Genomic DNA, 18,389 nt, shown 5'->3' with positions numbered 1-18,389 from the left:
TTCTCCAAAAGATGTGTTTATTTCACACTAAGAAAAGAGCTCTTTCTCCAGGGCAGAAAACAGGGCTTTTCCCACGGCTCAGGAGGTAGAACCATCCTCAGGAGCTTTCCTAAGACTCCCAACCGCAGCCCTGCAGGGCCAACCAGGACGTCACAGAGCAGTGAATCCATGAGAACACTTTTTAAAAGCTCTACTATTGTCTCACCATCTCTAGCTCTCACTCCCAGAAAAGCCACATTTGATTTGACCACTTATTTAGTCTCAGCCTGAGTCTTGGGCAGTGTGGCTGAAGGCAGGGCCTGGGGACGAGAACAGAAGGCAGGGCGAAGGGGACAAAGGGAAATGAAAAAGGGAGAGTTTGCAGAGTGATGGAGGGGCTGGGTAGCCAATCAGTTTTCTGTGGAAGTCGGCATCTAATTGCCAGGTCCAGCCAAGCCACCCACTCTTCTCTTACCTTAACAAACTGAAGATCAGAAAGGGCTCGCACTGAGTAATCAGGGATATAGACTTGAAGGAAGGAGGAATTGAGCTGGTTATTGCTGCTCCCCAATGTAGGTGTGATGGCATCAATCCGGTCACTTCGACTGATAGAGTCTGAGTGATTCAAGCCACACGGGCGAGGGGGTGATTTATTTTCACCTGGGAAAGGAGAAAACAAACAAACCAACCACCTTTTACGTGAGGTAGAGACAGCTAGTAAAGTCGGATCTTTATTTTCCAAATGAAATAGAATAATTAATGCACAAGCCCAATTATACTTTATACCAGATACCTCAGGCCCACGAGTGACAACGGAGGGATTCCTGCATCTCAGCAGCAACTCTTCAGTGCAGCCTGCATTTATCTCAGCCATTCTGTACTATTTGCGTGAGCAGACCTTCCCAAGTCTCTACTAGCTCAGGCCCTGCGGCTGCATATTCTATTTTAGGAACATTATTGAGAGCTATAAAATGCACAAACAAGGATAAGCTAAGGTCCAAGAAGCAGAAGCTATATGATAAAAAGCATGGCTAGGAGAAGGTAGCATTTGACTATTTTGCCAGAAACAAAAGCAAAGGACTCTTGAGAATGTTCATAAACCGGGACCTATTTAAAGGATCAAAATATTTCTGTATGCTCTTACCACACCTTCCAGCTATCCCTATTTATTATCTTTGTCTATGATCCCAACACAAATCCCCCTGTCAGGATTGCAAGAACACTAGAAGTTACCAACCCTTAAATAGTTTGATCAAGTTATCTTAGGTGCTGTGGGATTCTTCAGTGAAATTTTAATAGCACTTTTTCATTGAAACATAGTAAAAGGAAATTCAGGAAATTCAGGTGAGTCTAAATGCTATTGCTTTTTTGTTTTCATTGTAACTTCTAATAGAAATTTCCTTTAAAAAAAACCCACCCCCTGCCAAGACTTCTTCCACTTTTGCTTTCCAATCACATCTCTCGTACAAATATTAACTGGGCCCTGAACTGCATAATGTCACAGGCCCAGCTCTATCATTTGGTGTTTGGCTCCTATTTGCAATGTGTCCCTGGCAGATGCTCGCTTTCTTCTACAGATTTCACGTCATGAGCCAAATTTCCATTGTTAGTCAAAATTAAATTCAGAGTAGCAGTTTCTCTTGTTGCCTCCATTTATCTTCTAAAAATAAGGCAAATTAATAATAATAATAATTTATCAGATGCTTTATATTTAGCAGAATGTATCTTTGAACAGATGACCAACTCTGCTAAGCTTGAGATTCCTTTTCTGTAAAATGATAATCTTATAGATAAGGAATTCCTACTTCATAGGGTTTGAGGAAGATTACAAATGAGATGATATATAAAGTGCTTAGCACAACATCTGATACCCAGCAAGGACTCGGCACTCAAAGCTTGTTAATATTATTACATTCTTTCCTATTAACTTCACCCCGAACCTCTCTGCCATGCCCCTAGCCTCGTAATCAAGCCTTTCTACACTGTGACAACTTCACTGTGAAAATTGCTCAGTTCTTTGAAAATGGGGTTGGACTGTACTCCTGGGTTTTAGCCTCAAATGCCATCACCATTTTTATAGATACTTTTGAAATGATATTTACTTCTGTTAAGATTTAAAGGTTATATATATATATATATATATATATATATATATATATATATATATATATATATATGTATATTTAAAACTTTTAAAGGGTACTTTGCTTATTGATCAGACCCTGGAAGGTCCAAGGCCTTGCGTGGGACTTCTGAGCTCCCCGGTACCTTCTCCTGAGGGGCTCCCAGGGCAGTTTCCTGGTCGTGCAAGGTGCCCCGACTCACAGACAGTGTCCTCCCAACCTTGGCCCTCCGTTTTTCTCCTTTGCTAGGAGTCCATCTGGTGAAGCAGAACCCATTCTTCAGCTCCCCAGCGGCAGCAGACTGGGCCCCAGCTCAATCGGCCTTGCTTTTACACAACCCATGGCTTTGGATCATAACTCAGAATCTCAGGTTCAATCATAATCAGGACGAAAGTAACAATTATAGCACAAGTCCATATTCTTTATCTAAAACCTTTGGGGCAGAGGAGGGTGGGGCTGTTAAAAAAAAAAAAACTCTTGGGGGCTAGAAATGTTTTGAGTTTTAGGAAAGTAAAACATCTATCCATATACCCCATATTCCATAAACAGTCCAGTAAGGCCTGGAGAAGCCCCTGTAATCAGACACATCAGCTGCAGTGTGGGGTATGAACAGTCACAACAATGCGGCATGGACAGCAAGGGGGCTCCCTTAGTTCAGGTCATGTTTTGGTGCCAAATTCACGTTGCAGTCTTTATGAAAAAGCTTTCAATTTTGAGTCTTCCTATGCCTTCTCAGGAGTTTTTCCTTTTTGTTTTTTGTATTGGCTTGTTTTGTCCATCCTGTGCAGGAATCCTTTCTTTTTTGCTGGTAAGCTAAAAAGAAACATTTCCAGCTTCCTCTCTTGGAGCCACAAGGCTTTGGAATCGGCTGGAAATCATTGGTTTAGTTCACCCCCATTTATTAGGTATCATATTATTGCAATGTTGGGCATCCCTAAAGTTATGGCGGCACCAAATGGATTTTTCTATTAGTAGATTAGACAGAGTAGGCAGAGCTAAGAAATCTGTTAAGTTCTACAAAAAAAGTAAAATGCAAATAGCATTTCCATAAGCTTACTTCACACATACATATGTATGTGTGTGTGTGTGTGTATGCGCGCGTGTGTTCTGCCACCTGGTTTGATTCAAAGAGTGCTATGAATAATATCTTACCCCACAATTTTTTAAGAACAAAAGGTTTTCAAGAGCAAAGGCTCCTAAGACAAATATGCCTCCTTTGCCAAACATCAGTATTTTGGAGTTTTGTTGAACCTGGATTACGAAATGCAAATTTCATTAGTCAGATTTTAAAACATAAGCTGTATGGAATATAATAAATACAGAAAAGTTGTACTACCAAATAGGAAAGCCCAACAATTTTAATTAAAGAAAGATTAAACCTTTCCCTCTCTTTTTAATAGCTGGACACATCAGCTAGGCATACCCAAGCTCTCCCACAGGGAAATAATCAACTGGTGAGGAATGCACACAGTACCAATTTCAGAACAAAAAAGGGAGGGAGACAGGGAGAAGGGGCCACCTGCTTGACAGAGAAGAAACACATGGGCCCCGTTCACTAGGATGCTCGACCAAAGGAATAGGAATACTGTGGGCCTTTTTGGAGGCAGCTCCTTTCTGCTCACCAAAAAAGTGTACCAAGAACTTCAGGCTTTTGGCGGAATGAGTTCTGTAGAAGCATCCTCAGTTTTAAGGTTCTCAGGATCTCTGTGTGGCCCCCACACCATGATGCTGCTGAGGTCCGAGTCAGGACATCAGTGAAGTTCCCAAGTCCGTGGGGGTTGTGGGCAGGGAACACTGATGAGCCACATCTGAGTTGCCCTGCGTTTCCACTGCCCATCACTGTTCGTGTTCCCAGACCCCTCCAGCTTCCCCAAACCCTCTTCTTGCATTTTTTCAGGGGCTTATGTTTTCCTGGAAATCTCACTGTTAACTCACAGAGCCTTAGAGTTTTAGAGCTCAAATGAAAACTGAAAACGGCCTTGTCCAAATAAACGCAGCAGACCTGAACAGCCAGGCCTTTATGGGGTTCAAGGGTGAGGTGATCGGGAGAATTAATGAAAAGGAAACATGCACAATTACCTGGAGAACCTGCTGCTAACAACTCTGTTCTGCTGACAACAAAGGTACGAGACAGGGACAAAGGAACTGAAAAATGGAGAAAAACAGGGTGAGACCATATCAACAGGCAAGAAAGGAGAGTTCTGTAATCAGGAGAGAGAAGTCGATAGCTGTTCTACCAATATGAGCGTCCAATTCCAGAAATACAAGTGCCAGTGTGAAATTATATAAGCAAAAAAGGAACACACACTGCTTTCCAAGACCAAACGCAGGGAAATCCTACTCACATGCTTCTTTACTAACCTAGAAATCTCTTAAGCCATTAATACTCAATGGAGGTTTATATCACAAAACGTGCTATTCTTAAGGACTTAAATCACAAATAGCCACATAAAAGGGAGCTCAGTTAATAGACTGTCCTGACAGCATGACCCAAGCCGCAGGTGCCTGCGCCCCAGCGCTCACTCACAGGGGCCGGCAGCGGCCCTATCTGCAGCAAGCACTCAGGCATTCGGCCCGTCTTCATTTTTGGTGAGTCCCATGGTAATTTTGACTGGATGCTTTGAAATTCCAAAATAGTGGAAAGTAAATGAAAAATTACGGCATATGCAGATTTTCTGGGAACAGTAGACCACAATCATCCTCCCCACTGCTTCCTCAGACAGGGAGCCCGTCGCTCCACCTGGATGGAAAGCCCCATCCACACCGCCCCACTGGGCAGGAGTCACACTTTCTGAGCAGGTCTTGGGAACTGGGATCAGAGGTGTTCTCTAGACAACCAACAATCACAAACAGGAACATTTTGAGATCCACGTACTTATTGCATCTCTCAATATAAAAATCCCAAATCCTAGTTGTAAAATACTATGCTTTGTAATAATTAAGATGTTCTTACTGAAACTCCCTTTCTTTGTAGCACGTCTGAGCTGGGGGTGCCTGCTGTAGCCCACAGCCTTGCGGTACCGAGAGAGTGTGTGTTCCTCTTCTGAGTAAACTTCGTCCTTCCGTGGCTCCGTAGCCCCATATGAGCTGGACTAATGCTTAGGTTTCAAGCACCCATAATCAATAAGGACGTACAACCTACTCCTCTGGCTTTCTTTTCAAACCCACCTTATAAATCTTGTTCTGCTAACCCGTGGCTAATTCAGGATTGGTTGCCAAACAATAGTCACAATTATAACACCTACTGCTATACCAATAGTTCTTCTTAGGTTTTAAAGGTTACAGAGCACTTGTGAGAATGAGTATTACTACATTTATTCTAACAATCGCAGGAGGTAATGTTAAGTCTTTTTAATAATGAGGAAATCAAAGGCCTTTTTCAAAGTTACACAACCACATGTGAGCAACCACTTTGAAAAGAATCACCAGGTCTCTCTCACTAAGCAGTGAAAACAGAAGATCTTAAAGTTTGCAACACAAACCTGCTAATTAAGTAGGCTCAGACAAGCCCGTTTCACACCGGGTATTTGTCAGCAGTTGACAATGGGTCACTGGGCCCACATGACTCAAAAACCTGCACCGCCACAGTGAGAAGCTGTTTCTAAGGCAGGGGAGATTTAGAAATACAGACTACGTGCCATTTCCCTGGCTCTTCTAACTAGGGAATATCTTTGGTTGCCTGAGACTATGGTCATGCAGTAGATGAGGGCCAGTGTCACAAAATGAACTTCTCTGGAGGCATCCCCTGCCCCCTTTCAAAACTGGTTTTCAGAAGTGACAACCTTCTTTAAGGATGAGGTTTCAAAATGATGTTTCCTAGCACAGCATGCCGTTTGGCACTTTGGCCGCAAGGTGGCACTCCAGCACCTGTTTACCTGTGTGACCTGTCCCAGCCTGGGTAAAGTACAAATGCACAAGCATTAAAGCAAGCAATGAAGGCCAAGAGGGTCCACTCAAGGGCCATCCCCAGAGACAAGGCAGCCCATAGGAATCGGTGTTTCTGTTTCTTCTAGGATAGATTCTGCTTGCTGCCATCTTGGAACTAGAGAACTTAGTCCACACCCCATGACATACTCACTCAGCCTGGTGACCCAGGTGGCCTGCTCTCTATACAAGGACACTGGCTACAGGTGATAAATATAGTAACAACCGCATTCATCCTCAGGAAAATATGAATCAGAACCTCCAGAACAGCTAACATTTAAAAGACCCAGTAATACCCAGGGTTGCAGAGACGCAGTGTTGGATGCAGAGAGCCTGGTATCCTCATCCAGGGCAGACAGGAGCAGAAAGTCACACAACCACCCTGGAAATACACACACCCTGTGACCCGGCAATGCCACTCCCAGGTGTAATGCCCAAAAGAAATGCACATGCATGCTCACCTAAAGACACACACAAGAATGTTCACAGCCCCAGATAGGAAACTACCTAAATACTCGTCAGCAATAGAGGGGATAGACGCTTTGTGATATGTCCACACGGTGGAATGCTATACAGCAATGAGAGGAATGAATTATAAACATACACAATAACCTGAATGAATGTGGTAAGGATAAGGTTGAGGGAAAGAAGCCTACATTCTGTGCAATTCCATGCATATAAAGTCAAAATAGGCCAAACTAATGCATGTGTAGAAGTTGGGATAGTGGTTCCTGGGGTGGTAGTGACGAGAAGGGAGCGTGAGGGGTTTCTGGGGGGCTGGTGATACCTGGTCTCTTGACCAGAATGCTGGTCTACACAGGTATGTTCAGTTTTTGTGAAAATTCAAAATCACACTTGTGATTTGTGCAGTTTTTTCTATATGTTATAATTTAATAAAAAATTCAAAAAATAAATAAGATCAGCTAGCAGGTACAGAGAGAAAGATGACAGCAGGAAGGCATTACCTCCTAAACCTGGCTCTGCCCTGAGAGGCTGAGAAAGAAACTCACCTGGAGAGGCTGTGAGGGCCATGACACCGTAGTAGGAAAAAGCACTTGCTTCGAACTTCATACCTTCTTTCCCAGCTTCTACTTCCACTTTTCCCTGTGGGAAGAAAAGGGAGGTATTTTCAATCCAATTGCATGAATCCATTTGTAAACAACTCTATGCAAGATTTGGTCCCTCCCTGGATTTTTGTCGAAATTTCCTTCCCAACAATCACAAGGAAGCAAAACCTCAAATAATGTTTCCCCACTTACATAGAAAAGTGGGGTTGATTCATCTTAAATATGAAAACTGGAATTGGGTTTAGATATGCATGATGACAGTAAAAATGTGATGTTTAATTTCTACAATTCTGGTGATAACTTCCCAATATCCTTAGTTCTTGGAGTCTTTCAGAAGCCTTCCCTGTAATGGTCATGCAATTTGTCCTGCAGGAGCCAGAGGTGGGGCAGGGACAGAGTCAGGAGTCAGTATGTTTTGGGTCCGCAGAGCAGAGAGGAGAACACTGACTCCCAGCGGCCACTCGCAGCTCTCTGGCAGTGACCCGACCACCTGCGCAGGCACCTCTTGGCCGAGCCCTTGCTGTCCCGACTCCCCAGAAGCCCCTCAACGCAGTGGAACCTCCCTCCACACTCTTAGAAAAGCACCCGGAGAGAGTCTCCTTCCATGGGGAGAAAACTCTCCTCTCCTCCCCCCACCAAGATTTTCCTTTTCCTCCCTTTCTCTAACTTGTCTGCAACCTCTTTTCCTTCACCCTTATCAGTTCCTCTGGGGCAAACAGTGCCTTATTCAGTCCTGAAACTCCAGGTTCCTCCACAATCCCTTCCGGGTGGGTGCTCGCGATGCATTTTCAGTTATCGAAATCCCTCATTTTCTAGATTCAGAAGGCTCTTGTCCACATTACCTATAATCGCTTCCCCAGTGTTTCCCTTTCAATGGGTAAAAAATCTTAAGCTAGCACTTATAAACTAGGAACCATGCTAACACTTCAGAGCACTTTATTAATTCATTTAATGCTCACAACTCTATGTAGAAGATACAACCACCTCCCTCTTATTAATCTAGAGAAAAGGGCTCAGAAAAGCAAGTAACCAAAGAACGAGTTATTAACCAAAATCCCACATTATACCACACACTGATGCAAACTCTTGAGTCTTTTTACCCTAATATTCTGATTGCTCCCTATTAATTCCTAAATTACCAATTATGGAAGACTCTTCCCAAAAGACCACCTGATCTCTCCCTTTGAGGCCCGACCACCTCTCTTGCTATAAGAAAGCAATTTAAACCTCACCCATAATATAAAATCTACCTGCAAACAAACAGGTGCTAAAACCCCTACCAGGCAGGGCCCTAGGGAGAGGCTGTGGGAGCTTGGGAGAAGCCAGTCCTAGTTCTCTAAAGCCTCATGATAGGAATTCCATCTTTTATGGAACTCCAGGTGATTGATTCCCTTGTTTTGCAAGTCACAGGGCCTTCTGTGTTCTGTGTCCCAGCAAATGGGTGTTACTTCACAATTCTTTTGTGATAAATTGTGAGCCAGCAGAGTAACAGTCACTACAAAAACAAGACTCTGTGACTATTAGCCTGCCTATCTCCCGAAAAGGAAATGTAGCTACTACTCTCATGCTGGGAACTTCTGCCTAGTAAACCCAAAGGCAGAGATTTCCAAATGCTTCTGTGCACTGGAATCTCCTGGGGATTTTTAAAAAGTACTATACCTCGTTCCCATCCCTAGACATTCTGATTTAATTAATGGGTGCAGCCTGGGCATGGGGACATTTTAAAGCTTCCCAGGTGATTCCAACATGTAGCACAGTTGGGGGATTTGGCTCAGAGGTTCTCTTTGTGAACCATAACCCCAGCTCTAGAAGTTCCATGCGGCCTGGCCTCTCAAGAAACGCCTCCAGAGCCACACTAGCGACAAGCCTGGTAATTAACCAGCACTGCTGTGGAGAGAATCGATTCCATGCAGACCCTAATTTCAGCCGACTCCTCCTCTGCCTTCCAGACCAGACCCTGAGAAGGGGACCAGCATCTTCCTTTCAGATTTGATCTAGTCTGGACCCACCAGGCTATGAGGCAGATATCTAAATCCTAGACTTCGGGAATTCAAGAACTAGTAAAATGCATCTCCACCCTCCAAACTAAGGGGCAGATACAGGGTTGTGAAATTTTTATATCATGAAGTAAGGGTATTTTTTAAAACCCAGGCACCTACTGTCACCATCATTTCATAAAAGAGCAGATACTTTAGCCTCCCAAACACAGAAAATACATAATTTCAGAATAAAAGCCAGGTCTTTAAACTGACTACATACAGCTGTATGAGAAACTCCCTGCAACTGTCTTTATTTTCCTCATTTTGCCTCAACTGGTGAAAACTTTGTCAGGTATCAGCATTTAGGAACCAGTGCACTACTTCATTTATAAAAGTACAACAGATTAAAGGGTTTATTTTTGTTCTAATAGCCTATGATTCTATAATTTTAAAAGTTTAAAAAACTGCCCAACCCTGTAGCCATCTCTATAAGAGTTAAGATTTTTGGTGAGCTAGTTTTAGAAGAATCCAGCAAAGACATCTTTTATTCATTTGTGTGTGTCAACGGCTCCAGAAAGTGATCATTTTCAAATAAACCTATCAGTATCCCAACTGGGGCCATCTCCATGAGGAAATGGCTCACCTGGCTCAAAATCAGTTAGGGTATCTTCTCAGGTAACTCTTTTCACATGAGAAAGAACTACATATTAATTTTACTTTGGAAACATTCACACATTTACTGTACTCCAGGATAATGCCAGTAAAATCGGGACAGGACATGACATGACAGACTCCAGGCACTCCCAAAGGAAACTAAGGCTTCATATTGGTAAAATGGTAAATAAGAAGAAGGTCTCACTGTGCCAAGCTTTATTTTCTGAATAAAGTTATTGTCACAGAATCCTACCTTTCTTTGGGAAGAAGCTAGAAAATAACCTCTTCTCAAAGTTTCTAAGTGTTCCTCAAACACTAAACATTCCCCGGTCATATCTGCCCTCAAGGGAGATCCTCCACTACCCTGGTCAGTACCAGTGCGAAGAAGATCAAATTTTCGATGTGTGCCTCGGACTCGGGGAACCTGAGGACCCCTTAGACATTTACGCTGAACTTCTGCTGGGTATCCTGTTCCATCTCCAGCTGGGTTTTTATTTTAACAGTTTTTATTTTTTTTAATCGCAATTACAAAGCGATTTGACATCTGAAAAGAAATAAACACCAGGAGCGCGAACATCAGATTGAATTCACCAGCGCTTCCCGGTAGTCCCGGTAAGAGAAGAAGCACCTCACAGATGACAGCGTCCCACGTCATGTCTGTTCATGACCACGTGTAACTCTGGGACTCAAACATACTCTAGCAAAATTTCTCAATCAGGAGTCTACAGATGTAAGTCCTGGGACTCTGCAAGTTTGCTTCATGGGCGTTTTTTATTTTATGTTTTTAATTTCGATGGTCAAAAACGAATTTACCCATATTTTGGATCATCTGGTTGACCATCATCTAACCAAGTGCTGCCACAAGATGTCAGTGCCAGCATGTGCATGAGTGTGGACAATTACACTGGTACCAAGTTGCACTATGATTTTCATGGCTAAGTCCTATTCCTCAATCAAATGGGAGCTTGTTAAAAATGTAGAATCTTAGCCCTCACTCCAGACCTACTGAATCAGAACCTGAATTTTAACAAGATCCCCGGGTGATACTTGTGCCCAATAAAGTTTGAGAAGCACTGAGCTAAAGAAGAAAGGAACTTAACATGTAAATAATTCTGTCACACCCAGTGGCGGCCAAATAATAGACGACATATTATGCAAACATTCAAAGTAACTCAAATTGAGCAAAGGGGTGGAGGTTTAGCCTCTCAGCACAGGGAGACCCGGTGTGCTGAGCAGCCTGCACTAGAGCTTCCCTCCCACAGCTCTGAGATGAGTGATGCTTCAGCATTGGCCAAACTATCATTTACACATTTAGAAGTTAATTTGCAAATCTGTTTTGGTTCATAGTTGTATATGAGAGTTCTAAACAAAAGGAGCTTATACCAAGTTTCATATTAAGTTATGTAGCTTTTTTTTTTTAAAGAAATAGAGTCATTACTGCTAGAAACCCAAGCAGTTTCTTTCTTTTAAAACGGGTCTGCTATCTGTTCTTTATACTAGATCGAGAATCCATTACTGTGTGCTGGGACACAGACCCTGTAACTCAAAAATCCGTAAGAAGGTTTGGTATTGAAGACTTAAGTTCCTCTCCCAAGAGCATATGAAACAATATTAAGTATTGTTGAAGACTGTGCAAACTCTCAAATGCCACCTGCCACCCCCTCAAAAGAAGAGATCACATTCTACACAGGAAAAAAATTCTTTTCTAAAAACTTATAGAAGATTCTTTTAATTTAGTTTACTTAAATTGTTTGCTTCGAATAAATTAGGCTTTATATAACCAAGGATTAAAACTCAGAAATGATGTGTTTCTATTCAGAATTGTATTCCAAACATTAATTACTAAATTAATGGGTTTTTTTCCTAGAGTCTGCAGGAGAGGGCGTCTCACTGGCTCTAGAAGCCACGACTGGAAAGGCTGACACTGTGGCTCTCCTTTTGTTTTAATGCTACTTTCATGCAAGGGAACATACTCAGTAACCTGGCATGACCTTCCAATGCTGGGTGGTGACAGTTTAGGAGGGAAAATAACGTCTAAATAATGACAGCTATGCTATCTAGTTTGACTGAGGGTTAGATGGTATTTCAGTTCGTAATACTCTGGGTACCTCAGATAACTGGCTACTTTGCAAGAACATGATTTTCACCAAACTCTATGGTTTAAATACCTCCATAAACTTTTTTAATCAAGCACACCCACTATTTATAAAAACTCCATGAAATTATGAGTTCAAACAATTCAAAAAACTTGTCACATTATATAATATTTAACATAACATAGGCATTCAAATACAGGTACATATATGTAAAATGCCTTTTCAAAAATATCTTTATTTAAAAGATTCACTTCTAAATGGACAGGGATGATGAAATCTCTCTTCCATAAAATTTACTTCTAGATCCATCAGTCAGGAATGGTTTTGCTACATACCAAAAGGGCATTACTGAGTCTGACTTCCTGAGTGCCAACTATATAAAAACAGACAACTGGGGCGGCCATGGTGGCTCAGCAGGCAGAGTTTTTGTCTGCCATGCTGGAGACCCGGGTTCGATTACTGGTCTAATATGGCCACTGAAATTCACAAGGTCAATCCTCAAAGTTCGCTTAAATAACATCCTTTAATGTAATTCAAAGTTTCTCTAGGTTTAAGAAATCTTCACATCTTTTATGAGAAACTTATATTGTTCCCTATCTACAGTAAGTAAAATAAATTCCCAGTAGCACTCTCGGAATTTTGAACTTGATGTTTCCAGAGGTAAATGAAAACTCACAATTCAGGGTTGAATAAGACTGAGGTTAGTAAAAGAATCAAAGTAAATCCACAAACAGAAGTTTCAAAGAAAGACTTTCATTTTGTGGCATATAACCAGTTAATTCATGGCTTTTTCTACAATACCTCACTCCTGCTTCCAGACCCCATGATTCTGCCCAAACATGGGGTTATACACGGACACAACACTTTCCGGAGCTCCTGACATCTGGTAAGAGTTGTTTTCAAATGAATGAAACTTCTGAATTCATTTGGGTAATCAGGGCCTTGATGGATTCACATAAATTTTAGGCCCTACCAAGTACTTAAGTACATTCTTACAATAATGATATTTCCAATTAGGAAGGAGCCAAGAAATATGAGAAATCTTAAGGGGCTAATATCCTTGTATTGAAATAAACTAAGATTTCCTGTAAAAGCAATTCTTCAATAAAAAGGTACAAGAAGTCAATAAAACTCACACTTCCTTCATTGCCATGTCTATCTTGGCCTCCATACCAAGGACAATCTATATTGAGGTAGAACAACAAGGGTCTCCTGTCAATTCAAGCACAACACCCTCCACTGGTTTCAGACTGGATCAACCCCTCCTCTTTACACAGTGCCTTATGCTATAGTGAGAAGGAATTAGTCATCACTGTCTTGAGAAATCATGATTATCCTGTCAGTTCCTACAAAACAGACAAGTTAGTACCAGGAATAAAATCAATGAAAGGATTATTTTGATGGTACTAAGGGAACTTTATAAGACAAACTCTTAATGAAGGGAGGAAACAAGGAAAGATGATAAAAAAGAGAACCCATGACAATTAAATTTCATTAATTTGTGCATACACAGATATTTCTCCAAATTCTTCAAGAATATTAACCATCAAAATTGTCATTTCTCATTTGACTCAATGCCTGAGCACCGGAAGTTAAAGTAACAGATGCACTGTTTTATATTAGAATTATTTTATAGATAGGAAAACAGGGAGACTAAATTCTCCCATGGATAAGGCTACCCCAGAAATTAAGCATGTAAACCTTGATAACCATTCACCAAAACCAAACCTCTTAAAAACTAGAAAGACGGATACTCAATGAGATTAACTGTAACTCTTCTGACCTGCAAAATGAGCACGAAGTAGTCTACAGGTTTGTTCCGCTGGTAGAGGTAGTATTCTGGAGCTTTTTTGTTCTTCTCATCATACTTCAGTTCCTGGATGACATTGGGGTGCTTTAGCAGCCTTAGGAGGATCTTCTCTGACATCTGGGATGGGCTAAATGCTTCTACTTCTATAGACATAAATACAACTCAATATTACACTTCAAATGGGTGGGAAAAAATTACTCTAGTCATTAAGGTGTTTAGATAAAAAAAAAAAGTACTTGGAATCAAAGTGATAGAATATGGATTATTGAGACTTCCGTTTGGTGATCCACTGGGGGGCAGATTACCTGGGAGAAATTAGAAAATGCTGAATTCTCACAGTTGTTTCCTTAAAATTTTTCATTTCAATTTGTCAATTTCGGTTCTCATAAAAATACCCTAATTTTCTAACTGAGAGAAATGAAAATCAACCGGAAGCATACTCTTCAATTGCCGGGACGCCCTTCAACAGACCACAATGGTCTGTCTGTCCAACAACAGTGAAAAGAAGCAAGGGTCAGGAAGCATCTAGCGGTGGGTTAGTATCAGGTACACAGACATAGGAGCATCACCTCTCATCCTCCCATTTCAACTATCCTGAGAAATTCTGGAGACAAAGGAAGGTGGAGATTCGGAATAGAAGCAAGGCACGTGCACACATCAACATGCACTCCAACTTGCTAATTTAAAAAAAATAAGTAATGCTGATCAATATTTACAAAGATATTGATTCTATTTAAATTATTGACTGACGGTGCTATGTTGAAATAGACTTTATGATAATCTCAGAGGCAGAGTAGGATAACATTTAATTTAAAATCATGGTTCTTAAATGATTAGGAACAAATATTATCAGAATTAGAAAAATAATAAATAAGTTAGAGATATTATGTGGCTTTAATTATATATTATATATGACATTGCAAATTCTGTAGCGTCAGTGATTTTTTTGTCATGAAGTAAGATAATAGCTCGTAGAAGTTTTGGAAAATATAGAAAAAAACTAAAGAAGAAAATAAAAGTTATCTACACACCAACCACGCAGATAAACGTTCTTAGCAATTTGGTGAACATTTCTTTCCACTACCTTACCTAGGCAGGAGTGTACACACAAGACACAACTATAATCACGTGTACACATATTTTTGTATCTTGTTTTTTCCCCCACTTTATATCAAATTGCAAATATTCTCCCATGTCATAAATATTATACTGTGAACATTTCTAGGCCTCTGAAAACTTAGTCTTTAAAGAATACATAGTATTGTATCACGTGGCTGGCGTCAGCCTTCTTTTCAAAATATTTTACATACACGGCATGAGGCTGAAAGGTATTGGCTGCCCATCTTGGACACAGACGTGTTCTAGAAGTCACTACACACTTTCAGACTTCCTTACACTATCTCTGGCCAACAGACTCACCCTTCACCTAGAGAGCCTTTGGGGGACTTGAGAAGGGTAAGTCGGTCTCTTAACTCCATTCAACCTTGACCTCTCTGGAGCAGTCAGTGCCGGCTGGGGTGGTGGTTTTAATACTGTGAATACTTGCCTCCTGGAAAGGGCCCAAGTTAATCTGATTTGAAGAGGTCATCAAGAAATCCACGTCAAAGTTTTTGGAATTTCTAATTTCATTAAGACCATAAGAGATGAAGATTTAATTCTGAAAATCTATTCTCCTCCTTCCTAAATCATAGCCCCTGTGTTGTCACTGATGTCCAACTGTGGTTCCAAGGCAAGCTGGGGAGAGAATTACTCAACCGTCCAATCAAACGACAGGGTGGTGTCTGGTTCGCACTGTTAGCCTGCTCCACCAGCTGGCTCTACCATGGGCCTAGCTGGAAGGAGATGGCCTGGCCTATGGTACACATGCAGTGTGGCACTAACATTCGTCCTTACCTTTCAGACCAATTTTAAGTTACTGGTCCACCCCTGGTAAATGTCTCAGAGGGTTCATGCCGACACTGAACACAGGAGAGGAGAGAATTTAAAAAGAAAAAAAACAAAACAACAAAACAAAAAACAAAACACAAAAGTGGCATTATTTGTCACCCCATTTCCCCGTGTCCACCCCCAGCCCACCCCATCAGCGGTGGGTGAGAAACACGCTCCAGGGTTGGTAGAGATTTCAAACTGTGATAAGCTGCACTTGCCTGTTGCTAGGAAACGGTGCATTGCCAAGAGAAGCTGTGGTGATATTTTAACCTTCATCTCACTGTCTGTCTGTTTAAAGGCAGAAAAATCTTGCTTTCTTTCACGATGGGCCACTTTCTTTTTCGTTCTGTTATCAGCTGAGGGTGGAATGAGAAAAGAGAAAAATAAGGAAATATATTCTATTAGATCAGGGGCCCTTTTCAAATGAAAGAGACAAAATATATTTGAAAGGCTAGACTATCTCTTCAAATGTGAGCACTCTACATAGAAACACCATGCAGAAAGGGGAAGGAAGAGGGAATTCTCAGCCAATCAGAGCAGCGTAGTCATACACAATCCAAAGTATGTAATAAAAGGTAACCTTAGCAACCATAAACACATAGAAGACCTTTAGAGAAGTCCCTTAGCAAGGACATTATTGGGCAGACTTGAACCAAACCCTCTCAGAACCCCGGTAACTACAGAGCAATGAATCATCAAGCACCGCCTTGTATGCGCTGTCTCATGCTGCTCGGTTCACAGTCCAGGGAAAAACAATCATCCCCACAGAGACCAGGGAAGGGCGCCCCTGTCTTTAAGAAGTTCCTACCCTCTCCAGAAAGATCGAAAACAAAAAACCCTACAACAAACAAAAACCCTTTCATGGAACAATATTTTAATAATAATTATTATTATATCTGTTTACTTCACTTCTACACTAGACTCTGAAATCCTCAAGGTCAAGCAAAAAGGAAAAAGGTGAACTAGAGCAGAGATTGGCAAAATTCCTCTGAAAAGGACCAGAGAGTAAATATTTTAGGCTTTGCAGACCAGTCTCTGTCACAACAATTTAAACTGTTCAACTCCTTAACAAATGCAGCTCAACACAGCACATAAATGAATGAGCATGGCTGTGTTCCAATAAAACTTTATTTATGGACCCCAAAATTTGAATTTCATATAATTTTCATATGTCATGAAATATTTTTCCTCTATTGATTTTTTTTTTTAACCATTTCAAAGTGTAAAAACTGTTCTTAGCTCACAGGCCATATAAAAACAGATGGTGAGTTCCATGGGCTATTGTTTGCTGATCCCTGATCTAGACATTGCGAGTATTTTTCTAGATAAAGTAATGATCAAGAAAAAAAAAAAACTAATTTAAAGCCAAGACCCTAATCACTTGCTTTTCCCCTGAGAATCATGAGTCACTGAACTACCAATTCCTGCCAAGAGCAAAACTGATGGATTAGTTAGGCTTTTTCTGGGAAGACCTTCATCACAACTTATAATTTATTTCTGGCTCAAAATCTTTTGAGAACCAGACTGTATAAATCAATACAAAACTTAAGAATAATTTTCTAATGGCAAAAGCAGCCATCATTCCTGATCTATCTAGATTAGGATGAGTTTCAAAAATTTACCTGAAATCACAAATTCAGCATTTTATATCAGTCAAGTTCAAGCAACACTTTCATATGATATCAGTCTGATTATGGTTTAAAAGGAGTTAAACTAACAATTATATAGAACTGAAGTATAAATGCAGATATTATAAATGGCTTAACCTTCTTTATGATGAATACTACCCCTGGGTAAACAAATATACAAAGGCACACCTGGTATTAAACAGTCACTTAAAGAAGGATGAAAAGAATGTAAACACACAAATAATAATATTCTCTATTATGAGACCTCGGCTACTCTCCAAGTGTCAAAAGGGTTAAATTGACATGGGAAAGTTTTTGGTTTTTTTTTTTTAAGACTGTTATACAGTTGTCAGGAAAACACAGGATACACATTAGCTAAATACAAAATTTATTATTTTAAAGGGGTTTGGAAGACTTTCTTAATTTTAAAGGGAGGGAAATTCCCTTCTATTGGGACTGAATGAAATTACTCTGCCTTTTGCAAACAGGCACCAGTCCCCCAGACCAGTGAAATGGTTCACTTTCCCCCTCCAAGCCATATTTTAGAAACCAAACAAGATAAACAAAATCCAGATGTTGTTTCTTGACCCTATCACGGAGCGCCCCAAACAACTCAAGGCTTGGGCCATCTTTGTCATCATGACACTCTTTGAAGAGTCTTAGAGTGAGGCTGAAGAAGACTTAAACTCCACAGTCCAAAGGTCCAGTTATGATTTTAATGAGACAGACTTCAGATTTAACACTCAGCCCAGGATTACATCTATTCCTAGGCAAATGAGGTATGGATACTCACCTCTCCCTTGCCTTGATTCACGTAGCTCCTCCCTGACCCCCCCAAAAAACAAGAAGAAAGAGAAGCATACTCATTGACCCCTGCACCCCTGCCACTCCCATCCCCATCCTTGCAAAGTACATGTGTGAAATTCCCCTCTACCTCTGACTCCTGGGTTCTGGAACAAGGACATTTAAATAGATGTTATCCATCAATTCAATAAATCCTATTCACCTTTTAAGTAGGTAAATTAATTAGGATCTTAAATAGAAACAGAAATTTATATGAAAATGATTCATCTAGTTGTATAAAACGAAACTTCAGTAAAGAACAATTTCATCTTACACATGTCAAAGTTAAGTGGTAGACATCAGACTGTTCTGCTCAGGGTGTCCTGCTCAGTAGATAGATGCAGCTGGTTTTTAACA

At 40.9% G+C, this 18,389-nt stretch overlaps 1 protein-coding gene across 2 annotated transcripts in view; it reads right to left on the bottom strand.

Annotated features, from left to right (window-relative positions):
- The window catches only part of CNNM2 (cyclin and CBS domain divalent metal cation transport mediator 2), a 173,749-nt gene that overhangs the window by 15,576 nt on the left and 139,784 nt on the right, over nt 1-18,389 (bottom strand). Inside the window, exons 3-7 of one of the 2 annotated variants that reach the window (XM_077125892.1) lie at nt 15,780-15,917; nt 13,606-13,775; nt 7,037-7,130; nt 4,182-4,247; nt 455-639 (exon numbers count right to left, since the gene is read on the bottom strand). In XM_077125892.1, coding sequence (XP_076982007.1) covers nt 455-639; nt 4,182-4,247; nt 7,037-7,130; nt 13,606-13,775; nt 15,780-15,917 — 653 coding nt within the window. The remainder of the gene's footprint in view (nt 1-454; nt 640-4,181; nt 4,248-7,036; nt 7,131-13,605; nt 13,776-15,779; nt 15,918-18,389) is intronic. The other variant, XM_077125893.1, reaches the window with a different exon arrangement.

Source organism: Tamandua tetradactyla, chromosome 13 (genome assembly GCF_023851605.1).
Source record: "Tamandua tetradactyla isolate mTamTet1 chromosome 13, mTamTet1.pri, whole genome shotgun sequence".
In the NCBI taxonomy this organism is placed as follows: Eukaryota; Metazoa; Chordata; class Mammalia; order Pilosa; family Myrmecophagidae; genus Tamandua; species Tamandua tetradactyla.
Note: the sequence above shows the minus strand (reverse complement) of the source record. Positions and strands in the feature narration are given on the sequence as shown.